Source organism: Lacerta agilis, chromosome 9 (assembly GCF_009819535.1).
Source record: "Lacerta agilis isolate rLacAgi1 chromosome 9, rLacAgi1.pri, whole genome shotgun sequence".
NCBI classification, from domain to species: Eukaryota; Metazoa; Chordata; class Lepidosauria; order Squamata; family Lacertidae; genus Lacerta; species Lacerta agilis.
The window spans coordinates 50,465,359-50,492,243 of NC_046320.1; the positions used below are offsets into that span (position 1 = coordinate 50,465,359).

At 42.5% G+C, this 26,885-nt stretch overlaps 2 protein-coding genes across 2 annotated transcripts in view; both read right to left on the minus strand.

Moving 5' to 3' along the window:
- Nucleotides 1-2,370: 2,370 nt before the first annotated feature.
- The window catches only part of ENPEP (glutamyl aminopeptidase), a 51,789-nt gene continuing 27,274 nt past the window's right edge, over nt 2,371-26,885 (minus strand). Inside the window, exons 8-20 of the mRNA XM_033160194.1 lie at nt 25,828-25,893; nt 20,788-20,853; nt 18,753-18,904; nt 18,303-18,382; nt 16,009-16,148; nt 15,631-15,686; nt 12,324-12,474; nt 9,753-9,826; nt 8,970-9,074; nt 8,686-8,856; nt 7,461-7,601; nt 5,290-5,371; nt 2,371-3,293 (exon numbers count right to left, since the gene is read on the minus strand). Of these exons, the coding sequence (XP_033016085.1) occupies nt 3,156-3,293; nt 5,290-5,371; nt 7,461-7,601; nt 8,686-8,856; nt 8,970-9,074; nt 9,753-9,826; nt 12,324-12,474; nt 15,631-15,686; nt 16,009-16,148; nt 18,303-18,382; nt 18,753-18,904; nt 20,788-20,853; nt 25,828-25,893 (1,422 nt within the window). The 3' untranslated portion in view covers nt 2,371-3,155. The remainder of the gene's footprint in view (nt 3,294-5,289; nt 5,372-7,460; nt 7,602-8,685; nt 8,857-8,969; nt 9,075-9,752; nt 9,827-12,323; nt 12,475-15,630; nt 15,687-16,008; nt 16,149-18,302; nt 18,383-18,752; nt 18,905-20,787; nt 20,854-25,827; nt 25,894-26,885) is intronic.
- On the minus strand, nt 22,171-22,548 carry LOC117052870 (60S ribosomal protein L37-like). Its single transcript, XM_033160195.1, has one exon. The coding sequence runs from the start codon at nt 22,500-22,502 to the stop codon at nt 22,209-22,211; it is 294 nt and encodes a 97-aa protein (XP_033016086.1). The 5' UTR covers nt 22,503-22,548; the 3' UTR covers nt 22,171-22,208.

Below are 26,885 nucleotides of genomic sequence, written 5' to 3' on the forward strand. Positions count from 1 at the left end.
TCTGTTAGGAAGCCCACAGGAAGATCAACAATGACTTCCACCAGGAGTTTCATCTATCAAAATTCAGCTGCCTTTCCATAATCAAAGCAAGCCATGACCAGTAAAGGAATTGTTTACTTCCCTGTGTCAAAGGGTTTCTGTTGTGGGTTGAGACACCAGGCCAAAAGCCCCTTTATTTTTTTCAGTTCTTGTGGCATCGCTGATGCCAATGGATTGGATGAGACCCGGGGAGTGGGTGAACCCTGCTTCATTTAGAGGTGTGACTATTTTGGGGGAATTTGCTGGATTGCAGAGAGTATTGGGCTATGTCTATTTGTCTGTCTTTGCCAATACTATTTTTGGTGCACTCAGCAATAATAGACACTCAGGTCTGAACTTTCAAACAAGTGAACAAACACAGGATTCTTTATTGTCACCAATATCTATACAGGCATATATTTAACCAAATGAAGAACTGGAATGGATTAGTTTGATTGGGACATTCTGGAATTCTGGCTAGGATGAAATAATGGATCAATGATAAAACACTATGATTAGTGGCTTGTAGAAAACTGGACAACAAATGGCCACAACAGTTCCTAGTGCATAAATAATTATTGAACGTTTATCTGTAATGACTTCTCTTTGCCACTAGGGGCTGCTCTTCCTACATCATGATGAAAACTGACTAGACATTTTGCATTCTTCACCCATGTTACTTAATTCCTGCCTTTGTTTACTAATTTGATTTGTACTACTGCTCATTATGTGTTTTTTTTTTCCTTCTAGCAAATTTGTGTACACAGCGTAGGCTTTGGACATTTAGAACCACGAGAAAGTTGGTTATAATAATTAGACAAATTATTTTTTCAAGGACCAGCACGATACAGTGAATGGACTGTGTTGTTCAGCTGTGAGTGACCCCCAAGGTGCGTCCACACTAGCTGGTTTTGATACCGGCGTTATTTTCTGGCTCGGGTTCTCCAGAAAATGTGCAAGGTTTTGCAGCCAAAGTGTTACATTTTCCTCTCTCTCTCTCTCCTTTCTTAAGGACCCAGAATGCTAAGGAGTTTATGGGTAATAAGCAGGCACACACAAGAGCCAGTACCATCAAGCATGAATTAGTATAAGCGTCCCAAGTTGGGAAGTTGGTGTGGGCACAGCAGCCACATTGCAGTGAGCCCCCTGCTGCCTTCCCCCTCCCAGTGGGCCTGGGATAGCTCAGTTGGTAGAGCACAGGACTCTTAATCTCAGGGTCGTGGGTTCCAGCCCCACATTGGGCAAAAGATTCCCGCATTGCTGTGGGTTGGACTAGATGGCCCTCATGGTCCCTTCCAGCTCCAATTCTTTGACTCTCAATAAGTAACAGCAATGTGCAGTACTGGGACGCCAGGTAAGCAGCACCCCCTCTATCTGCATTTCCCTACTGGTCACTACTGTTGCCAGCAGCATGGCCAACCATCAGGGGTGATGGGAGACATAGGCGAAGAACATCTGGAGGGCACAATGTTTGCCTGCCGTGACTTAATACATAGCAGGCAGTCTATTTTTCCTTCATTGCTTAATTGGGTGGAGAAGCCAAATTCTCACTGTTTTCCTTTCCTGTGCTGGACTGGAAATTTCAGAAATGCTTTCACTATCCTGGTACCCTCCAGATGTTTTTTTGTTTAACAGGTAAATTATAAAATATAAAATATGCCCTTAAAATTACTGATGCAACCAGATAGTGGGGGGGGGGGGGGGAAACACAGCCTAACATTTTTTTAAAAAAAATTAAATGAACAGTTTTTCAAAGATGTACATTAGAAAATAAAATTACATGTTAAAATACATGCCAAATTTACAGTTCTGGGTAGGTTCACTTAAGCAAACAAAATAAAGTTTTTAGCAGGCACTGAAAGCAGTATGGTGATAATGTTTGCCTACGATCAATGGGCAGGGAGTTTCAATGCACAGGAGCCACCACGCTGAAGGACCAACTCCTTGCAGGTGCAGAATGAGCAATATGCGCCACTTGCGCTCTCTGGACATGGCTCCTGTGGGTAGGATTGGAACCACCATAACACAGCGCTCATGCTGGCCGGGGCTGGTGGACGTTCAAAATACTTGGAGGGCACAAGGTAAGTTAAGGCTGCCTTAGGGCAAATATTGCTTTTGGTACCTAAGCCTTGTGGGGAGGGGCGATCTCCATTCTAATCTTAGTAGGTTTGTGCATTAAGGGAGAAGCTATCCCTTGCCACACACAGAGGGCTCTGCCACACCTGTAATCAGTTAAGGAAAAACAAGTGTGCATGCACACGAAAGCTCATACCAAGAACAAACTTGGTTGGTCTCTAAGGTGCTACTGGATGGATTTTTTTTTTTTTACTATGGCAGACCAACACAGCTACCTACCTGTAACTGGAGCTGTCTGCTATGTAATTTGACTGCATGTTACATTCGGGCCTGAAATTCTTGGATGTGAGACCTTTTGTATGCCGATCAGGTACCCTCCCAGGGAGCCATTGCTTCTCCAGGGTCACTTCGGTAACACACAGATAGCACAGTCTGCTTTGCAGTGTCGTTTCACTGCCCTGCTATCGTTACAAAACGCTGCAAATGATTGGAAATAATAGGCTACCTGTATATACAGTGGAGGATAATGTGTTTGAGGATTGTTTTACAAAGCATGAACATCCTCTGAGGGAGAGAAAGATTCTCATTTAATTTTCCTCAGGAGAGCCAGAGGCAAAAATTCTAGATTTGGAATGGATCGCTGTTAAGGTACGTTTGGAAGGGTGCCCTGAGTACATGGAATAATGTGGGTGTGGGATAAACAAAGGACTCATTTTCAAAGGAGTGTGTGTCTATGTGTGGTAAGTACACACACCAGTGATCCTCACAAAGAGGACTAGGATAATCTAATGAGCTATGTGAGCATGATAATTTTTCACTCTATAAGTAGCCCCACTAAAAGGAGAACAAATGTATTAATGGACATTCAATGTTTTGAGGATCTAGCATTGCCGTCTGCTTATTTGAACATACATTTCAATAAATTATTCTATCCCAGTGTTGTTTCCTCCGACAGAACTGGCAGCTTTATCAGGGTCTGAAAGCAGGATTTCTACAAATCCTCATTTTGCTGTACTTTGAAAGTCCTAAAGATTTGTATAAGGTTCAAAGGATGATCAAGTTTAATTCGAAAACCATGCTGCAATCTCTTCTCGGTATCGCTTTAACCATTCAATGTTGCCCTTCACCGTTTCAATACTCTGAATCCTGGATGCTGCTCCAGCTCCAGCATTAGAATATTTCTCAAAGAAGTTTTCCATCTAAAGAAAACAAAAAACAAAAATACCATGTGCATTAATTTGCATGTTAAAACTAGTTTGCTAGAAGATGAACAATCGTCTAACTTATCTCAGGTCTGCATATCAGATACAGTGGTACCTTGGGTTACAGACGCTTCAGGTTACAGACCCCACCAACCCAGAAATAGTACCTTGGGTTAAGAACTTTGCTTCAGGATGAGAACAGAAATCGTGCGGTGGCAGCGGGAGGCCCCATTAGCTAAAGTAGTACCTCAGGTTAAGAACAGTTTCAGGTTAAGAATGGACCTCCAGAACGAATTAAGTTCTTAACCTGAGGTACCACTGTACATGTGAATATACAGCTACCCTGTGCAATCTGTAACTGGGCTTTGCAACCATCGGCTTGGGTGATATGCATCTGAGCCACAGAATGAGTGACAGAAGGACATGGCTACACCTGCAGTGTGGATCAGAGCTGTGGATCAGATCATCTCATTTTATCATGTTGTAACCCTCTTCCTGCCGCTGTGTCTGGGGACAAACCACACATTCCAAGGTGTTCAGTGACTGATTTGGAACTTCCTACTATTTTCTTTCTTGAAAGAAAGAAACACTGATATGAGAGTCTCCAGTTGAGACAGGAGCTGCAGCATGAGGCAGAGGGGCCGGGGACATCTAAATTGCTCCTTCCCCAAATATGCAAATAACAGCTTCAGGAGGGAATATAAATAGAAGAATTGGCACAGGGGCAATGGATTAGACCTGCTACTCCTGCCTTGGCCCTGATCCAAACTGGCTGATTTTAAAGAATGGAGCTCCTGGCCTAAATGAGCTGACCTGTTCAGGGGCATCATGCTAAACCATGGCTTGGTACTACATGAATGAACCTGCTTGGGCTCTTGTGCTTCCCCTTCCCTCTCTTCTTGCAGCTTGTCCATGAGGAGAAACATTTGCTTCCTGTTTAAAACTAGCCAAAGTTCATCCTTACATCTGAGCTGGTAGAAACTCTGGTTAGTTTAAGCTCCAATTTTGTTTTAGAAAGCCAGGGTGAAGCTGTGGTTTATGGGTCATGGCTTGTTAACAAACCATAGTTCAAACTCACCAGAGTTCCCTGCTGCTCGAGCATAATGATGAGCTCCAGTTTGTTTATAGCAAGAAGGAGATGCTTTCAGCCTCCCTCTCATGGTTGTGCCACAGGCGGAGAGTGTATGCATGTCCCTTCTGTTCATGCATGTGGCACTAAACTATGCTTCAGTGTTATATTCAAAATGGGTCAGCAAAAAGAGAGCTAGTATAGACTGTTGTTCTGCTGGTCTATGTAATCAAGAGTAAAGAGAACGTGCAGAGTTATGCCCTAATTCAAGGATAGCCACTGTAATGCCCTCCAGATTGGACTATAGCTCTCATCATCTCAGACTATTGGCTATGCTGAATGATGCTGATGGGGCCCAAAAACACCCAGAGGCTACCATGTTGGTTGTTCTTGCAATAAGAGATTTCTGTGTGAATGCTGTTTTTTGGAAGCAGCTCTTATCTTTCTGGCCTAGACGGCAGATGGATCTTTTTCAAACTACCAAACCAGTGAGGCTCCAGATGTAATCCTACCAATTTAGTATATATGTGGCTCAAGAATGACCCCATTAATGTGGATGGTCTAAAGATTTTCCAAAGTCTTATTACTTGTCAGAAATGTTCAAATGAATTGGTTTCACTAAACAGAGGTTAGCTATTGTGTTCCAGGCACTTTAGTTTTGCCCAGGCAGCCTTTAAGTGATTTATGATTGCAATATAGATCTATCACAATATACACAGACATCCTGAAGCATCATGACATTCTGGTTCAACACTCAGGTAGCCAATGTGATGCCTGCCAGATATTGTTGGACTCCCAACAGCCCATCCAGTGGAACTAATGGCCCGGGATGATGGGCATTGTATTCCAATAACCGTTGGGAAGGTTCCACATTGACTATCCTCATTTTAGCTGGAAAGCTGAAAGGTCAGACTGCTCCCTTACCTGCCAAAGCTGGAGTTCTGTGTTGAAGGTTTCTGTTATTCTTGACACTAGGCGACCAAGGTTTCTGTCATTGAGAGTGTATCTGAAAAGATAACAAAAGCCTGTTATAGATGCATCTAGATAAAGCTGGCACGAGGATCTGGTGACCCTCTGAATGTTGATGCTCTACAACTCTTATCCCCCTCGATCATTGTCCTTGTTGGTTGGGAGCTGGGATGCAACAATATATGGAAGGCTACAGGTTTTGAATTTCTGGCACAAAGTATATCAGCTTTAATTTTTAAAGCTGCATGGAACAGTGCATGGAAAGGGAACAATAAATAATATCAGTGCTCTGCTTTCTGGAATATTTCATTTCCAGCTGTTATTCCCATTTGCATCCAGCCCTTTCCCAAAGAGTAAAAATAGGCATACAAGGAAGTTATCCTATTGTTTATTCACAAAAACCCACCTAAGGTCTTTAGAGTAGTAGTTATGTGCAGAGTGGAGCCTAATGCCTTTAGAGTGGTAGATCTTAAAAGTGTCATTATAAACCACATCTCTTGCTTAATAATAATAATAATGGCAGGTGTGTGTTGAGGGGTGGGGAGGTAAATTTTGTTAGGATCACAACACATTGTCTTGGGGAACTCTTAACAGCTAAGATTGCTATTCTATACACACATATATGGTGTTAAGTCCCATTGGATTCAGTAGGGCTTATTTCTGAGTAGCCAGGCATAGCATTGCACTGTAAGAGACTGTGGCATACATGTTTCTGGAGCCCCTTTTGTGGTGTACAAAGTTTTGCTCTCTGTTGTCAGATATATTTCTCGTATTCAAGACAGAGAACAAAGGCTCCCAAGATTATGGAAGTTTCGTGCATCTTCTCACATTTGTGACCTAGGACAATTTTCACTTGGATATTAGAAGTTATTGCTAAGGCTCTGTACCTTTTATGAAACCAAGTCAGTACTTAGAGAGATTTGCCCTATAAAACCATTCAGTGCCAGTCAGGTTTGGCACCAGCACGTAGCATCCTTGGGCAGCAGCCAGGGCTTCACCACTACTAATGCCTGCCCTGGCAAGCAGCCATTTAAATTTCCCATAATGCCCTTACTGTAGTGTTTCTCCTGCCCATTAGAGGAAAGTTCATGGAGGGTGAGGTGATCAGTGGCTGCTAGGCACAGTGGCTGTGTTTTACCTCCACAGTTAATACATTTATATACCAACTTTTCCCCATGGAGCTCAAGGTTGGTTTGCTAGAATTCAGCAACATCTGAAGAGCACGGTGTTGGCTATTTATGCTATTTCAGTATGATATTTTGCAGTACAGATGTGGAACTGGATATTGTTGAACTACAGCTCCCATCACCCTTGGCCACTGCCCATGTTGGCTGAGGCTGATGGGAGTTGGAGTCCAACAGCATCTGGAAGACTACAGGTTATCCAACCCTGCTCCAAAACATATTCTACAGCTTCCATAGCAGAAGCATCAGTGATTCAGAAATCTGGAGGCAGTGTAAGGAATAGGAATGGAAAGCTATTCTGTTTGTATCCCTAGGATCTGGGTCTCCATTGCATGACCAGTTTGTTCCATCTGCTGTTCCAGTATGGCCTTTATCGGGCCCTTGACTCTGATGCGTATGCTCAGAGGCTCCCTTAATCCGATTTGGCAGATTTAGGGAAGAGCAACTGGTTTGGTTGCACTTGGCATGGAGCTTTTGGGGCACCGCAGGGGATGCCACAACTATGATTTACAACGGAATGTGAGAGGTGGGGAGGATGTGGCAGATTTTAGCATTGCACAGGGTGCTGCTGAAATTTGAGACCCCAAGGTCCGCCACTGGCAGCTTCATCCCAACATGGGTTTTGCTCTTTAGGCATGCCGTGTCTGTGACATTGCAGATTCTGGGCCATGGCTCTCAGATCAGGCAACAAAAATGTCTTGGGAAGGTCCTTCATAAACACTATTCCTAGATTTATTGTGCAAATATCATTATTCTTAGGGTGTGTTTGATTTCACAAGAAGGGAGAGCAAAGCAGCACTTTTCTAGCTTCAGTGGCAAGTGGATATGGTAAAATGGAAGCCTTTGCACATATATATTTCCCCCACTCCCAGTGCAAAAAATATCTCAACCATACAGAGATGAAAAGAGAGACTAAACTGCACTGAGAGGCTATGCACTTACCTGCTAACCAAATATTCCCAGTTGAGACGTACCCAGTCCCAAGCCATTGTTTTGCCATAGCTGTTATAGGAGATGTATCTCAAGACAGTGAACACGTCTTGACTTTTAATGAGATTTGGATCCATGATGTTCTTTAAAAATCTAGGAGCAATCAGATATGAAGCAATTACACATGATGATTACTATCTCATCAGGGCTGCATGGGAAATGAGCTGTAAACTGCATCTTTCTTGAGATATGCTTCCGCCAAGACGAATTTGTAAGAAAAAAAGAGTTCTTTTTTAAAGAAGATGAGGAAGAAGAAGAAGAGGAGGAGCCTGTTCCCACGGTTTGTATTTACAAAGCCAGAATGCCCAATAAATCGATCCAGAGCACAGTAACGGGCATGGTGAATGGCAGGCAGTGGACTAAATAGACTCTGATGTTACACAAAGTCTGTGGCCACATTCATGCCATGCATTGAAAACACTGTGATACACTTTAAATGGTCATGGCTCCCCCACCTGAAGTCTGGGCAGTCTTTTTAAGGGTGCTGAGAGTTGTTAGGAAGGCCTATTCCACTCAAAGACCTGCTTTGTAAAGAGGGATTGATTGTTAAACTACTCAGAGATTTGTTGCTCAGGGGAATAGGGACCTCCTAACAACTCATAATTCAACTGCTTTTGAATTATGGTGCTGGAGGAGACTCTTGAGAGTCCCATGGACTGCAAGAAGATCAAACCTATCCATTCTTAAAGAAATCAGCCCTGAGTGCTCACTAGAAGGACAGATCCTGAAGTTGAGGCTCCAGTATTTTGGCCACCTCATGAGAAGGGAAGACTCCCTGGAAAATACCCTGATGTTGGGAAAGATGGAGGGCACAAGGAGAAGGGGACGACAGAGGATGAGATGGTTGGACAGTGTTCTCGAAGCTACTAACATGAGTTTGGCCACACTGCGAGAGGCAGTGGAGGATAGGGGTGCCTGGCGTGCTCTGGTCCATGGGGTCACAAAGAGTCGGACACGACTGAACGACTGAACAACAACTCTCAACTTTTATTTGCTCGGGTCTTTTAGTTTTGTTATGATGTTTATACTGGGCTTAAAAAAAATGCTGCTTGATTCAATTTACTACTTAAAAAAATTATATCATATGTTTTTATATTGTATGTTGTTCCAGGAGCTAACACTGAAGAGCTCCTAATAAAAGCTTTTATATGGGGAACAAGTAAGATTCCAAACAAACCTGTCCAACAGGGTGACATTTTTCACTGATGCCAAGCCATATAGCAACTTCTCCTTTTCTTGAGCTAATGTTGTATTTTGGTACTTCTGAAACATATAATTCCAGGCGTCCTCATTGCCAGAGTTCTGCATCCCATAGCGATATACCAAGAGGCGGAGGTTTACATCTGGGCTAACATTTAAGAAAACAATGCTATTAGGGGAGGTGGTACAGCTTTCAGCTTACTCTGCATGTGAGTGTCATGTGCTTCTTTGAATGAAGTTCATTCATAGAGAGATATTCACCTTGTTGTTCCTTGTTGCCAGTCATTAAATAGGTTAGACGCATTGTTCAAAGTCTCTTGGTCACCCATGCTGCATGCAAACTCTAAAACTGTCACACGGAGGAGACTGGGGAGTAAAGGAGAAATAAAGTCTGCTTTATTTGTTTTGAATATGATATATTAAGTAATGTAAAATAGCAGTACAAGTAGATTTGTGCACCCAATAGGATTTGGAGCTTAGGTTTCTCAAACAGCTGCTCTGTATACCACATATATGAAAGTGAAGGGACTTGGAAAAGCAGGCATCTGTTGCTAAAGGGGGAAGGGGATATAAAAAAAAAAACCCCAATGGGCATGCCAAAGCTTTCATGTGTACTTAAAATACCTATTTGTATGCTGGCTCCCCTCCCCCCCATATATGCATTCTATACCATGATTACACTATACAAGATGAAATTCCTAGAATTCTACATACCCTTTTGGGAACATACAAGTGGCCTCCTGAAAAGGAGCATTAGAAAGTTGGAAGATCTTAGCATTTGTTAAAGAGTTTTAGTATTAAAGAGATGATCATTTGCTTAGCACTGTCTGTGTAATGCAAACGAGTTTGGCTGCTTCCAATTGCATAGTGAGAATGTTAACATCCTAATACTATGTACAGGGCTCCCAACTTTTATCTGCAACTTCTGTTCTTCAAACAGAGAAGGGACCAATGAACTTGAGAGAAATGGGAGACATAAGGCACACTTGAAATACAGAAATAGAAATGAATTCCCACAGAACAAGCCTGAAACAAATGATTTACCTATTGATGTGGACTCCATCGTTACCCCATCCCAGTTGACTTGCAATGGGTCTAACCAGCTCACGAAAATATTCCTGGAAAAAACAGACATAGCAGCAATGGCCACTGGACGCTTCAGGCAACAACATTTTCATGGATTCACTACTATTTGTTTTAAACATTTGAAAAACAAAGGAGCGAACATGTTCTCAGATAAATTGCTTGGGAACAAACCAGGCACGCCACACAGCATTTGCAAGGCCCTGGTTGTAGTTTGTAGAGCTCTGTCCCCAGGTAAACTCACTGAAACGGGTGGGACTGAGTGGGAACAGACTACAATTCTAAGATTCAGCAGCTTGAATCTCTGGTCTCTCTTTGAAAAAAAACCCAAAAGTAATGCTTATTATGGAGAGTAACATACAGTAATAATGAAAAGAGAATTGACTTAAGGTGTTACTTTTTTGTGGACTAATTGGTGAGCACAACTTAAAGCCTTTGCATTCAATAGATCCTTGTTAGCGGGTGGAATTTCACTCAGATGGGTGTGGGCGAGGCTATAGCACAATGAGCAAGCTATTCCTCATCCCACTGTCATTGTGTCTGGCCAAACAGTCTCCCCACCACATGCATTCCAGCTTCACCCATTGTTATCATAAAAGTCTGCATTCTGTTGTGTCAACAGAACTTGTTCCAGAGAAGTATTGCCTGTGTCGTCCTATCCTTGAGGACTGCTGGTAAGGATTCTATCTTACATCACTGCTCATTAAGAGACATTCAAATGATTTGATAGGCTCTGCATTTATCAGAGTGGTCCCATCTGCCAATTATGACAGATGGACAAATACAGGACCACAGAACTAAATCCCCTTGCACTGGCAGTGCAAAACATTATGCTGGCACGTGCATTTAAGCCAGCACAAAAGTACTGTTGCGCCAGAAGACTGCTGGGTCAGCGCAACCCCTATGCCAGCAGATCACTGCCAGCACAAGGAGAGCAGGTGGGTAGAGATCAGTAGTGGATGGCGTTGTGGAATGGCAGTGCTCAATTGAGCTCCAAAATGCTGAGATGCTGCTGCTTACTGGGAGAAAGATGGAGATAGGCAAGGCAGCAGGGAGATCTGCCTGATGCCATCTGGCACTCCTGCTAGTGTATCAGCACCTGCCAACCTCTCCGCTGGCTAGCCCTTCCCTCTCTACTTCCCACTAAGCAGCAGTATCTCAGCTGTCAGGAGGTCAGAGGAGCACCACAATGTCGTCAACTACTGGTAGAAATGGAGGAGTTATAGAACAGGAGCTTAGCCAGAATCACATGCTGGCCCAGAGGTCTGTCCTATCTGAAGGCTCCTGTTTCTGTACTTCTCAAGATTTTAGTCTGTTATTGTTTTGATTTTGGTTTTTGTCGAATTGCTTTTTGCTTTTCACGAATTATGCCACTTTGAGGGTCCTTTTTTGGATGGAAAAGTGGCTTATACATAAATCAAGACTACAACATAAATAAAAATACAACAAATAACATTGTGCCTGCAGATGGGAGCACCCTGTTTACAGTTGCTCTTGAAATCCTGCCCAAATAATGATGCCAATGCACTTTTCCACTGAACCCTGACAAGCCATAGTTCCTTGAGGATATTGGGACTACTCAGCACTAGTACCAAGCCACAGTTCCAAGAATCTTTTGGTGGAAACCATGATTGTTAAACCTATGTAAATCCACAATTATTTTATAGTGTAAATATGCCCAATGTATTCCCCAAATCATATATACTAATGTTGAACTCCAAATGCTGATCTACACAGGCTTGGGAAAACACCAAAGTTTTCAGAGGTATAAGGGGGAGGGGGGACACATACTAATGAGGGCTGAGCACACTGAATGTCTCTTGTGGAAAGGAATGGAAAACCAGGGGGATGGGATTTAGATGGGATGTAGAGGACAGCATGGCTGGCTGGTACAGGCCTTTTCTGTGGTAGCTTCCCATTTGTGGAATGCTCTCCGCAGAGAGGCTAGCCTGGCACCTTCATTACATCTTTTTAGGCACCAGGTAAAAACATTCCTTTTCTCCCAGGCCTTTAGCTAATTAAATGATCTATGGCCTTTTAAATTTTGTGGGGATTCTTTTTTGTTTCATGCTATGTTATGTACTTTTGTGTTTTTATGTTGTAAACTGCCCCCCGATCCTCGGATGAAGAGTGGTATAGAAAACAGGCAAACCAACTCTGACCATTAACAGTTCACATTGCAACATTCTGTTGCAGGTCTAGAAGATTCAGAAATGTATTAATACTTACCAGGGTCAGCCTTGGAAGAACATTAAATCTACAACCTTCAAGGGCAATCTTGACATTTGCTTAATTATACATAGAAAGCAGCTACATATTTTGTTTGTCCTTAAATAATTACAGGCATCCTGGGAGGCAGAAAGCAGTGCACATGGAGGAAAGACTTTTCTCTTTGCTCCCCTGGCTCCTAAGAACCAAAATGGAGAACTCCTCTGCTTGTAGCTAGGAGGAGAAAATGAAGGCCAGGGTTACAGCCTTCTTTTGCTATTATTGTTGTTGGCATACAGTTCTATACTTCATTGGCAACCTTACCTGAAATTTGGGATAGAGTGTATTATCATCCGCAAGCATGTCTCTAAGATAGGATACAGCTACTATGGCTCTTTGCCATGGTATATATTCTTCCTCATTTTTTAGATAACGTGTTAAGTTCAAGGCATAACTATAATTCAGAAGTCCAGCCCTGAGAAATAAATAAAAAACGAGAAGTTTCAACAACTGCTTTATTGTAGAACTGTCTAGATAAGCATCTGATTTAGTACTGCTTATAGTTGCAGCTGCAGGTGGCGCTGTGGTCTAAACCACAGAGCCTAGGTCCTGCTGATCAGATGGTCGGCGGTTCAAATCCCCGCGATGGGGTGAGCTCCTATTGCTTGATCCCTGCTCCTGCCCACTTAGCAGTTCAAAAGCATGTCAAAGTGCAAGTAGATAAATAGGTACCACTCTGGTGGGAAGGTAAACGGTGTTTCCATGCGCTGCTCTGGTTCGCCAGAAGCAGCTTAGTCATGCTGGCCACATGACCTGGAAGCTGTCTGCAGACAAACGCCGCCTCCCTCGGCCTATAGAGCAAGATGGACCAAATGGTCAGGGGTACCTTTACCTTTACCTTTACCTTTATAGTTGCAGCTGTATTCCCCTCCTCCAACAGGTGACACCAGAGGGGGGCAGTGCCAACCCTCCCATTGCTGAACTCCTTTGATTAACATATATTGTTATTTTTCTTAACATGTGGGACACAACTTGCCCACCTAGAAATATACTTTGCCCCTTCTATGCCTACCCCCATATACATTTTTTCTGGTGCCATCACTGCCCCTTTCCCCTATGTATTTGCATGATAAATTTAGCACCATTCTGAACAGAAGTGTTTAGAATCAAACAAAGGCACTAATTTGCCACAGGCTGTCACAGTCTTTGAGCAACTCCTTTGTGGATGGGAAAAGCAGGGTATGCATTTTAAAATAAGTTAATAATGAACAATATGTGAAAGTGACCTGAAAAGCTTGTGAGGTGGCAGGTGGGAAAGGCCTTTAAACAAATTCTGGGGAATCTCCACATTCCTGTGCTTTACAGGGCTAAACTGCATAGGGACAAGGGTGGATAAATTCTTACTCCCAGTGAAACTCTGCCTATGTCAACTGCAGAGGAAATTTAAGGCATGTATATTTTAGGCAATGTATCAAAATCTTTCAGTCTCCCAAATACCACAAAGAGGAAGTAAGGCAGACTTTAACTGTCTTAATTCCTCATTCATATGGCATTTTCAGCTTGGACATTTTCAGGCACTCATGAGAATTCAGTTTATGTTGACTGGCTTTAAGATTAAATTGAGGCACATCAAAAACAAGCAACAGATCAGCACTGTGTCTGTTGGGGAACTTGTAATAACACAGTGATTGCCCTCAAAGCCTGCTCTGGAGGCATGCCCAGTTTCATGACAGAGCAGACCAGCATATTTTTGGGAGGTGGGAGGAGGGAAGAGAAATCCATCCTGCATGTAATATGGGGGAAGAAGTACGACTCCTATTCTCCATCTCCCACCCCTCCCTACATGAGAAAAGTCAGATGTTACTACAGCAATAATTCATTGAGGTTTGCATCAATGTAATTTCAGAACGTTTTGTCCTTTAGACAGTAATGCTTGGTGATGAGTTCATCTCCTCCTGCAATAGCACTAGATGCTTAAAAGGCTCGTTTGTGTGCAGGATTTGGAATGCTGTCAACAAGGATGCAAAAAGGAACGAGGAAAAACATCAAGACCTGTGCTGCCTGGGAGATAGATATCCCTTAACAGCATCAATTGTGTTTTGTCCCATACCAAAAATTACTTGTGGAACGGAATTGGGATGGCAATAAAAAGTCATCAGCACTTTAGTGTGAATTTCTCCTAATAAACATATGTATAATATACAGTATTGACTGATGTACACTTGTTTGCAAGTTGTTTTATGCACACTTTCCCCTAATGCATGCATTTTTGCAAACATTGGTTAGAGAACTGTATCACAAAATTTGGACAAGTGTAAATTCTGGATAGCAGTGTTTTGGTTTGTGCACTGTTTTGGAAAGTGCAAATGTGTTAGATTCAGCATACTGACTTGAATTTCTCCTCCCTCTCTAATCCCTTGCTGCCCTGGCCTCTAGAGGTACAAGTGAATATGCTCTTACAACTGGAGAATCTGTCTCTGGGAAATGCTATTTCTTTCTTTTTTTGTGATGGGGAATGGGCAAGCCATCTGAGTAGCTCCAAGCAACTTAGGAACAAAACTTTGATTCTGCCTTCATTTTCTTATTCCAGATCCATGCCTAACGGATTTAGCAACGAGTTCTAAGTTGCCTTTATGTTCTCTTGACTTTCTACAAGATTTCTATGAAGAGTCTCCCCAGTTGTCTGCATTTATCCTTTCTGTACACAGTTACTTAGTTCTAGTCTTACAAGAGCTCTTCAGCTTCATTCCATAGCAAAAGCAATTGCCTGTACTGGGTCATAATAGACAGGAAGCTCCTCAAACTTTCATCACAGTGGCGTGCAATTTGATCCTGGGGTACAGTACTTCTGGATGGAAGCCCCCTCCCCACCCTGCAAGTGTCAGGAGTATTGATTCAATGTGTCTGATATTCACAAGCAAGATAGGAATTGAGATTATCCCCGTTAGATGGGAATCTAGCAAACCAGGGCAGGTGCTACAATTCAAGGGTCTCGTGCAAACATGTTACTTTGTGCAGTCATCAAGCTCAGGGCTGCAGCTTTAAATCAATTATAAGTTAACCTCCTGCCTAGATCCAGTCATATAATAAAACCTGTGGAAAGAAGGCACTTGCCAGAGTTCTAAGAAACCATTATGGCTCTGTGGACACAAGATATCTTCTGCTATTGAAGTTGTGAAGGATCAGTGATTATGATTCTGGATCAGGGAAGAAAAACCTATGGTGCTACAGATGTTGCCTCTGACCATTGGCCACTTGGCTGAGGCTGCTGGAAGTTGAAGTCCAACATCTGGAGGTCCTAGATGCTACTTTGGGGCTAAGTCACCCCCTTCCTAGAACAGGTGAGCATTCAATCACATGAAAGGGGTCCCTCAGCCATGCTGCCTGCTCCCATGCCTATCTATTCTGAAGTGAGTTCCACTGAAAAATGGGTTTTGCTCCTAAAGAAGTAAGCCTAGGATTGCAGCCTTAAGACAGGGAGGACAAAGGTTACTGCAACAATATACTTATAAAACTCAATTTCTATTTTTTCTTCAGTTAAATATAATGATGACTAACCAAATTTCAGTGTTGTGTGGTACAAATAATAAGATGACATGTCTACTTGAGTTCCTTTGATTATGACACTCACCTGGCCAATGAAAACGCATCCTCCAGAAAGCCAGCGCGATCTGCCAGACTAAATTGCTTATGGGAGAAAAAGGAAATAAGCAGGTGAGTTCTGGTGGCGAAACCAAAGGATGAAATAAAAACATAGCTGTTCAACACCACACTTTTCTGACCATCCCATCATTCCCTCTCCTCCCTCTGTATGCCATTCTGGGTGTTTCCCCAATGCTCCAGAGTGGATTGGGGGGAAGTGCAGGGGGCACCCAACAGCACACAGTGGGAGGGGAGAAAGCAGTAGTGGAAGCTGTTGTGCTGGTTGCTACTAGGGCACTGGGTTAGTTGAATCTGGCCCTGAGTGATCATCTATACATCCCATAAAGCAACTGTTCAGCAGACTGACCTTGTGGCTGTTCATCATAATCCTGGCTAAGCCTTCCCAGGCTTGTGTTTCATAGTTGACACGATAGAACCCAACATGATCCTGGTTCACTTTCAAGAAAGAATTGGGACCAGGATTGTTGGGTCGCGTAATAGTAATTCCTGTGGTGGTTAAAAACAAACAAACAGTGGTGAAGGACTTCTGAACATATGACTAGATGACATATCAACTCTCCAAATTATGCTAGTTTCGAACTAGAACAAGGAAGAACCACAATTATATGTGATGGCCAAATTAGATGGGTCATTCAAAACATTTTTGCCTTTCTGTGCACTTTTTTTTAAATGCAGATGTTTATTATTAATGTTGGATGCAAGCTTGGCATTATCAGCATCATGCTCTGCCCAACTGATGTGAGCAATGTTAGACTATGCACCCTCAAAATCTGCTTCAGAGGGTATCGCAACTCTTTGATCCTGATTTTGAGGATGCTTTAGAGGGAGGGGACAGGAGAATAAAGTTTTATTGTGTGCATGAAAGTCCGTTAGGTGAAGTTACATACTCCTCCTTTCAGGTGACTCTCACAATGCTTCTTGCATATAAACATTAAAACAACAAACATTAATTAAACCTATATAATTGAACAGCCAAGGCTAGCTACGAGTGGTGGTGGTGGAGAGTACTTGAAAACTAGATCTGTCGGCAGGACAAAGATGGACCTAGAGCCAGTTAAAGGAGGAACATCTCAGCTGGAGATTCAGGAGCTGGGTGGATGGGTATCTCTCTGGGCTGTTCTGCCTTCTCCCTTTCTTCCCCACAGGAGAAAGCAGTCCTCTGATAACCTCTGATCAAGGCCAGGTGTGTGGTGCCGACCCTCCTCCCTGACCACTCCTGCTGCCAACATACATTTCAACCAGTCAGTTCCAGTCAATAGTCTGACTGCCCTATTATGAACCAACCGAAGTTCCCAGGGCAGCTGCACACGCAACATATGGTAGTAATCAAGTCTGGATGTTATCAGCAGAATTAGATACCAGTGGCAAGGCTACCTCTCTCCTTAACTTCCCCCAACATTCTTCCTGTTCTAGTACCTCCTGAAGACAACGCAAATCCAACAGTTACACACTGTGTTCAGAAGAAATTTGAGCCAATTTAATTAAAATCAGTTTGGAAGGTTCTCTAGCTACATAACCTTTGCCATCCCAACTTAGAAAGCATTTCATTGTGATAACAGGACTAAAAAAAAAAAAGCTGAAATGAACTTTACTGATTTAATGAAATGTAGTTTAATTGGCAATTTTCACATGCAGACAGGATGTTAATTGGAAATATTTATCACCCCATGATAAATGGGGCAGTGTTTTGTTTTGTTTTGTTTGTTAACATTTATTATTTATTTTAGGGGTCGCATGATTCTATTTACTTGGAAGCCAGCTACACTGAGTTAAATAGGGATGTATCTGACTATTGAGTAGTCTACAGACTCACTGAGATCACTGGACTTTGGATTTTAGCTATTTACAAATCAGATTTCTCCCCTGTCTTTTGTCATAGACTTGATTGCAACACTAAGTTATCTCTCTTCTCTTGTCACATACTCAGCCACCAAGTCAAAAGCACTTCAGTCTTATGACAATGCCCTTATTATGGTGGCATGCAATGTTCCTGTGTGAGTGAACTGCTGGCAAATAATGATCTGATTCCTCCATTATAAATCTAGAACACATCTTATGTTCAGCAATGCACAACTTTCAGTTAGCTTCCTTGCAAGGTTTTTCAGAAGTACCTTCTGTGTTTGGGCCTCATGATGAAACATTCAAACAATTTCTTGGCTGTGGTTTAACCCCAGATTTAGTGTTTATCACTTGTCCAGTTAGGGCCAATTTGATGGGATTTGGGCCAAATGATTTTGTGATTCCTTTGCTGTTTTACCTGCCCATAATCCAACATGTTATTATTGCTATTTCAGAGTACCTATGCCCCACTTTTCTACAAAGGTGCACAAGGCAGCTCACACAAAATTAGCACAATAAGAGAAGCACAACCTAAAAAGGAAACAAACAAGCAAACCCAACAGCAGTTAAGAATAAGCGGCAGATTTAAAAGAAGCATGCCACACAAGAAAAGACTGTGAGATAAATTCAGCAAATCACATTTGTAGGACAGTAAATGTTGCTGGGTTCTACCCAGATCACATATTTACTATGCCAGCTTGTGGAGCACGAAAGACTAATGTTTAACATGAAGCTTGATGTTTGCATGCTGCTTAATAAACTTTATTGCATAGAGAGCTATTGTCTGCTAATGAGGATTACCTGCTAAATTTGATTTATTGTAGAATATTGTATCAGTGTCAGCTCCCTCATACCATTTCACTGGGATATTCCACCTATAGCTGAACATTTGGAAAAGAGAGAGATTTCACTTTTAAAAAACAAACAAACACCACCACCAAAGTATTTTTTAAAACAACATCGATGAAATGTACTGTAGCAATGGTCCATAGTTTGGCTAGATTAAATAAGCGACACCAACAAAAATGGATTAAGGTGCACACCTGCTGTGGTGAGTTGAGTCCAGTGCTACCAAGGTGGCAGAGTACTTACATAGACCCAACTCCAATGCAGCTTTTTAAAAATTTATGCACAGCTTTTCACAGGGGGTGGGAATTTGTTTTATTAAAACGCTTTGGAGAAGCAAAACATATCCATTTGGACTCTGACCGGCATTGCAAAATGCATACTCATCTACTGGAGAAACTGTACCCGAATTCAGAAGCTGGCTGGGAAGGGTCTGCCGTGGGATCCAGGAGAAAGCGCTGTTGTGTGATCGTTGAGTTTGGAAGAACATTCAGCACAGGGTAGCCCATCTGCCTGGTCCAGGTGTCCATTACTTCTTGGACAGGATAACCACTTACCTAAGAATAACAGTGGGTGATCATGCTGAGAACGCCAAAAGGAGACTGAAGAAGGATATTACTCTTCTGCTCAGGTGGTGAGAACCGACAGTTTTCTCTTCTAAATGCTGGCTTTAGAAAAGGCATGGGCATACCAGGTCTAAATAACAGTATTTATTGATTGTAAACAGCAAGGAAAGGCCAGTCAGTCATTATACACTGTTTCCATAGATGGCAACCTTTTGGAGTTCCTGCAGAGGTGACTGCTCAAGATATCACAAGCCACCTTAGGTGACAGCATTCAATATCTTTCATATTTTCCTTCCATAATTTTTTTTTTGGGGGGGGGGGCGGAAGTATAGCAAATTCAATATGAAGATGTTTGCTATGATTAGTATAACGAAAGGAAGGAGAGGGATTTGGACATTGCCAGACACAAGGTGCCTGGAAGAAATCTCATCCTCGCCCCCCCCCCCCAGATAAAAGCTCTGGCTCTGGAAAAAGTTCTGTAGGCAACAACCTCACCCACCCAAGTGTGCCACAGTGATGGAAGAAAGAGCCATGGCTACTTGTCTGCATGCACTGTGGCTACGAAAGCCACAGGGAATCTGCCTGAGATGCTGTCTGACAGCTTCATTCTAAACATAGGCAAACATGATTAATGGTCCTAAAGGGGGGGTGGAAGGGTTTCAAAGGACCTGAGAATCCAACTGGGGTTGATAAGAAGAGCGTATCCTTGCTTAGCACTTTTAGTCAAACTGCTTCTATTCCCCCCCCCCGAAAAAAGATAGAAGAATAAAAGAATCTCAAGACTGCCACCAGACATCCATTCCTAGTGATCTGCACTTCTTGATTCATTCATGTTCTCTTTTCTCCTCTCCATAATTTTGCAATCAGGACAGCAAGGACTGCACTGATAAAAGGCAATAGGCCAGAGGGGAGCAGTCTTCAGGCTCATTAGAACCAATTCACTGGAACCACTAGAGCATCAAGACCAGAGCCAGGAGCAATAATAATAATAATAATAATAATAATAAATGCGTGTTCACATGTTCCATACAACAAATTTACAATTCTGTACACAAACAGTTGAGCTGACTGCTTGCACAGTAACATTCAACAAGTGTACAGTCAGTGCATCTGTGTATACAACAGCTGAGCTGCACAAAACCGTACACTCTTTCACAACAACGCTTGTGTAATGTGTGAACAAGCCTATGGTCAGAACTAAAGAACAAGTTGCCTCTGAGCACATTCTGAACCCTGGAATTTGTTCTCAGAACCAGAACTGAGCTGGTACTTTCACAAAAGTACACTCCCAGTTAACCCAAGCTTTCTTCACTTCAGCAGTCTTATTTAAGAGGTGTAAGTTACTTGATGTTGCTCTTGCAGGAGAATCTCACTTAGTGGGGTGGAGTGCCACTTAGTAGGAGGGACAAGGTGGCAGATGCACCAGCAGAGCCAATCCTGCAGGTTGTCGGTGCAGCTCTGACCTTGCCACCTCGTCACCCTTCCCACTAGGCGTTACTGCTGCAAAAGTCCTATTGCAGCAGTTCCGCACCACCAGGTGAGCCTCTTCCTTGTTTAAAAATAGCAGGGCAGATTATGGATGAAGCATGCTGAACAGAAATGCCCAATACATTGAAATTCTTTTGCAGTTCATTTTCATTATGGTTTTCTTCTTATCCACATGCCTTGAGGCATTTCCTTACTGAAAAATGCTGTCGCGCTTAGTGGGAGTTTGTGTGAGCCAGAAGCAATGCATTCAAAATGTATGGAGAGAAGTTGTTCTTAAGATTAGATTTCCTAGCCAAACAGAAAGATTGGGGAAGTGGGACTAGGAGGCTGTCCCTAATAAAATAATACAAAAATTTGAACTGATACATAGTCATACATACACATACCTCTCCCAGTGCTTTCCAGAAATCACTTGTTTTTGCATTTTTGAATTCATGTTCTTTTAAATATTTCTGTTGGAGAAAATGGAAACAGTTACCTCAACAGCTTTAATGGCCCAATGTTAGAAGTTCTGCAGCATGCAGTTGTTGCTGTTGGTATATCTCACTTACGTACAGCTGCAGTCAGTTTAAGACTTGCCTGCAAGCAACAGACAAGTTTCCAAAACACAGAGAGGGCTAAAGGAAATAACATTGCTCTGGACAAGATTCTCAAGGAAATTCAGGTTCCCGCTGAACACTATAGGATATACTCCTGGGGAAGGTTGTAGTATTTGGGGCTTTTCAATTTAGAGGAAAGGCATGGGAGGGCTTAGCCACACATCCTCTTGTGCTTCTGATTCCCCACAGGGAAAACAGTTTTATTCTTACTCTTATTAAGATTTGTACACTGCCCTTCACCTGCAGATCTCAGGGCAGTTCACAATATAAAAATGAAACATAAAAGCACAAAACACACGATAAAAGCAAAAGCAAAACAAAAAACACAAACCAATAAACCCTGCTACCTTTAGTGCACAATTGGAGAAAATGACAATTTGGGTTTTCCCTGGATTGCCATTTGTTCCAATCTATTGCTAAAGAGCAGTTTTTCCCTTGGAAAGGAGAGGAGCAAAGGGAAAACCACTCAGACACGTGCTTTCTAGGCACAGCAGAAGTGTGAACCAACCCTTGACATGCAATAAGTGTATACAATTCTACAAGGCATGAAGAAAGTGGATAGAGAATGCTTTTCTCTCCTCTCCTAACGTTAGAACTCATGGGCATCGAATGAAGCTGGAGGATTGTTGGAGGATACAGGACGGGCAAAAGAAAGTGCTTCTTCTCCGAGGGCCAAGTTAAACCATTTGTTCCCACAGGAGGCATTGGCGGCCAAAAACATGGATGACTTTAAAAGAGGATGAGACAAATTCATGGAGGAGGAGGAGGAGGAGGAGGAGGAGGAGGAGGAGGCTATCAGTGGCCCTTCGCCATGATGCCTATGCTCTGCCTCAATGGCAGCATGTGTCTCGGTACCAGCTGCTGGGAATGGCAGGAGGACTATTGCACTCAGGTTCTAATTGAGGGGAGAACAGGATGCTGCCCTAGATGGGCCACTGTCTGGCCTGAATCATCAAGTTCTTCCTCACATAACACTGAACTACATGGATGCTCCCTAAACATATTCAGTCAGAAGTAAACTCCATTGAACAAACTGCTGCTTACACATCTGCTGCGGGAGAGGGACTGTGAGCAACATCTCAGGAAGGGTGTTTCTAGGACTAAAGTGAAACTGTGAAGTTCCCTTGTTGTTTTTGCTTTTGGATGCTGCATTTTCCCCCCCCCCCCCCCGCAGTTCAGGCCATTTATTTTAAAAGACATTTGAGTCCTTAAGATGAGCTGGATGCTGCAACAGCAGCTCTCTTGGGCTTTGGCGCTGTTCCTTCACGGAATCCATTCCTGAATCTGCAGTAGACCTTTTTCAGATGCCTCATACGGCCAGTTCCGGTAGTATTGCGTCTCTTGGCCTTAGCACTCCAGTTATACTTTCTCTTGCGTTTAGCAGGATACCCACATTTTCCACAGGTGGACTTCTGGAGATGATAGGCCTTGGACCCACATCGACGGCACAAAGTGTGCGTCTTATTGCGACGCTTTCCAAAGGAGGATGTTCCTTTCGTCATCTTCCTTCAGCCGCCACAACGAAAGAGAGCTAGCTCCGCCCCCGACTTCTGCAATATCCTTGCCCTTGGATGCTGCATGTTGTTCTATTTATAGTATTGAAATGTGGGTTGGTTTTTTTTGGGTATGTTATAATATTTTTCTTTTGCTATGTTATTGTGAAAATGTTACTATGTTATTGTTTTGCTATGTTATTAGGGTTTTTCTGTGTGCAATGTTTGAAATACATATCTGTTTCTTTGTTGTAAGTCGCTTTGAGCATTATTCTTTTGTGGAAAAGTGGCATACAAATAAAATGAATGATTGTGTGTGCCAAGCTGAAGAACCTGTGGCCCTCCAAATGTTGGACCACAATACCCCTCAACCTCAGCCACCACAGACACTGGTTAAGTATGATAGGATCAGGGACACACTTTGGTAATATGGCACCCTGAATGAGGACAAAATGTTGTGCCTTCCCTAAATATTTCTTATGTTCATGCCCTCCTCCCTCTTGCTTTCTTTTCTGTGTATGCTCTCAAGTGCAGTACAGCGCATTTTGTACCCCCTTGGTTCAGACCCTTTTGAAGAGGAACTGCCAGCACCACCCTAAATCTGGTGCTGATGGGAGTTGTAGTCCTCCAACATCTGGAGAGCTGTAGGTTCCCCAGCCTTGATGTGCAAGATCCAGGTGTAGGATGCTGAGCTTCCAAGATCACCGGGTGTAAGATGCTGGTCGCCCAAGAATTTCATCTGTGACCAGAATGATTATACAGAAAAGTTGTACAAGATGAATGAAAGGGATCTGAGATTTTTTGAGGGTTATTTTTTTTTAATCTGTCCTTGATTAAACAGTTACAAATGTAATTCTCATTGACCTTAATTATTCCCCCCAATTAAAAACTATTTATGTAAGAGAGCAGATTGTTCTCATTATACCCTGGTTGAGCTCATATTCCCATTATTCGAGAACACATCTTAAAATAACACTCATCCATTTACCAAGACAGGAATTTATAATCCAGGTACACCATGTGGGCCTCAGTAAACAAAAAAGAACACAGCCAGAGTGTGTTCTCTCTCTCTCTCTCTCTCTCTCTCTCTCTCTCTCTCTCTCTCTCTCTCAATCTGCAAGCTCTTTAGTGCTAATGCACTGCCTAGTAAATGTGTCAGGCTGGAAAATGCTGACTCCCAATGTCACTGCTGGATAAAAAATAGATCTGTCCTTTGGAAAGCATTGGAACTTGCTTTCAGGGACCAAAGAATGGATCATGCAGACATGCAAGATTGGAGCATGGAGAGAAGTTTATTTTTCACTCTAGATTGTATTGTCAGGGAACACAGCTGTGTTTCTGCTGAATTTTTTTTAAATCACCCCTCCCCCGTGCTTTTATTTTTAATTGAGATGGGTGGGTTCCCCCGCCCCTACTCTTCTAAATCTTATACCTGAGGTCAGGTTTAAAGTGATATAGTTGATAAGGAGCATGTGTGGGAACCACTTGGTTGGATGGTAGGGCCTACATTTTTGTGTGTGACTGTACTTAACATGCCCAGATTGCTATTATCACAGGGTGCTTGTAACCACATGGTTCGATAGCTGATCATATTTGCCAAGAGGCAAAGGAAATCTTTTCATGTCTTTGCTTCTTGAGGTTAATGATCAAGTGTAGGTGCTTTTGATGGTGGTGGTGGTGATGATGATGATAAAATAATCAGATTCTTACCACTTGGCAGGATGACATAGCTGGCAAATACATCAGGTGGTTACAGGAACACCATGGTAAGTCACCACTCACTGAACACCCAGCCTACTTCTGGGCTTCTCGTTGCCACGAGTTTGGCCACTGTGGGAGCCGAATGCTGGACTAGATGTGTCTGATCCACCAGGGCTTATCTCATACTCCTGTGTTCTTCTTATGTGTTATCCAAGCTCATATGCTTGGATAATAGCTATTTGTGGACCGAGCTCCCTAAATGCATGCCTGGTTGGCGTGGTTGGCATTGCTTCTGCAGTTGCTCTTGCATCACTCCCAGGAATGTGTATGAAAGCTTCTGCCCATGTAGTTGGTTGGTTTTTCTGCCACGGAAGGTTAACTGCACGGAGGAGGTTTTTAGAGATTCCCGAGAATGATGTGGCAGTAACAGTGATGGCGTATTAGTGGTGGGGGCAGAGGTAGAGAAATGCTGTCTCTCATATTTTTGTTTTGTGATCGTCTGAAGATGGCTTCTTCTGAAGCTCTCTGGTATATTTATTTATTTCATAAAATTTATACACTGCTTGATTGCAACCCCCCCCAACCCAAAACCCTCTTTGCAGTTTGCAAAATAAAATAAAATAATTGGCATAAGCAGTTGAAAAGAACTATTTAAAACATTCAAAGAAATCAGAAATAAACTAAAAGCATATTAAAACACACATCAGCATTCTACATATCTGTGTAGGCTTGTCTAAAGATAATAATTTTTAGTAGGTGCCAAAGAGAGAACAGTGAAGGCACCTGCCTGGTGTCAATAGGAAGTGAGTTCCAAAGTGTGTTTCTGTGTGTGTGTGTGTGTGTGTGTGTGTGTGTGTGTAGCAACAACAACAACAGCAGCAGCACTGGATCTCTCTACCACTACTACCACCTCAGTTAATATGGATGACTTTGACTGGAAAAGCCATCCATTTCTCTACATTAGAATTGCTATTTGACAGATAGGTTACATTGGGTATATAGCATCACCCATCTTTTCCTGGTACCTTCCTGACTTAGCTGTAGTGGGACAGTAGATGGCGCTGTTTGTCTCACTCTCAGCTACTTCTGTACTTTCAGCGTATACATACGACACAAACTTACATTATTTCAGACTGCAAATTATAAGTGCAAATGGATTGCAGCCATGGTACAGAAATAAGGGTGGGAGGCTACATTCACCCCAACGGTGACCTTTATCTATTAGCATAAGAACTGTGATGGCAGAATGCAATATCCTAAAGGCTTGGATGCCTTCATCACTTTGATCTCAGTTCTGCCAGTGGGCACTAGATGCATCTGTGACATAACAGTGAGCAATGACGCAATATAATGGATGCACAGAGAAGACCAAGACCTGTTTTGTGAACCAAAATGGATTGTGCCATCTGGCTTTAGAGGTAAGTAAATGAAATAATTCTCTAAAGTTCTGACCAAAATTCCCTACAATGATCCACATCACAATCCTAAACAACTTTACTCAGAAGTAAGGCCCATTGTATTCAGTGGGACCTATTCTCTTAAGGAAGTGTGCATAGGATTGCACACTTAATTACTAAGCATTTCCCTATTTTCCTTTTCTGCACCATACCTGACATCCTGTTCTAGACCATACCTGACAACCAGCTTGGAATTTTTCTGGTGAGATCCAGTCTTCCAGCATTCTGAGAATCGATGCTCCCTGAGAAAGCAGAGATTGGGATTATCAGCAATTATCAGTTGATACTATACCAGTTTCAATCAAGCCATGTTCTTGAAACTTGAAAAAGTCTGACTGAGCAAAATACATGGATAAAGGATTGACTCCCTTATTTATGCACAACCCAGCAACATATCATTCATATTTTTTTATGCCTTACATTTATGAACTGCTCTCCTTAGCCTATAGCCTCCCTCCTTACTGTGAGAGAGTCAACACAACCCAGAATGAACCAACAACCGCAGAGCACAAGAAGTAGGCACAAATCACCCAGTTTCAGCCATAAGCAATTCATAGTGGTTTGTCTGCATCTGACCTTAAATGCCGCCTGTGTTTGGTAGCAAAGGAAGCCCTACCCTCCTGCCTCAAATAGCTCTGCCTGTGACTTCGTTTGTTTTCTGTGGATTTAAGAGATCCTGCCTGCAGATGCTTTTCAAAATGTTCTGACAATACTAACAAAAACCAAAGTTCTCAGAGATTCTAGTCTGAAGAAGATTCTAGCCGCATACAACACTACATACTTACGTATACAAGGGACCAGTGTAAGCACTTAAGTTTGCACATGAAGTTGTTGTTGTTGTTGTTTTAAAAAAAGATTCCTAAGTGAAGACATTCTCTAGCAAACATGAGCCAGGCTCACATGGCATGCTGACCATTTGTGTTCAAGCAAGGCCCAGTTCACATAACCCTTTGGTTTATGGTCATTTGGTTGCTCTCCTCCTCACCTTTGCTTGTGGCAATCTGATTGGGGAAAAGAACTGTATGTTGGGATGGATGGATCTGTCAATTTCAGTTACTCTCAGTTTCTCTCTCAGTTATAAGTTCTGTTTTCCACATTTCCACATCAGTTTGCATTTTTTTAAAAACAACAACAACAGCAGCAGCAGCAGCAGCACACACAAATTCATTAGTGCAAATTTCTCCTAACATATACATTTGTGTATGATATTTTTCCTGAATATACACATTTTCTA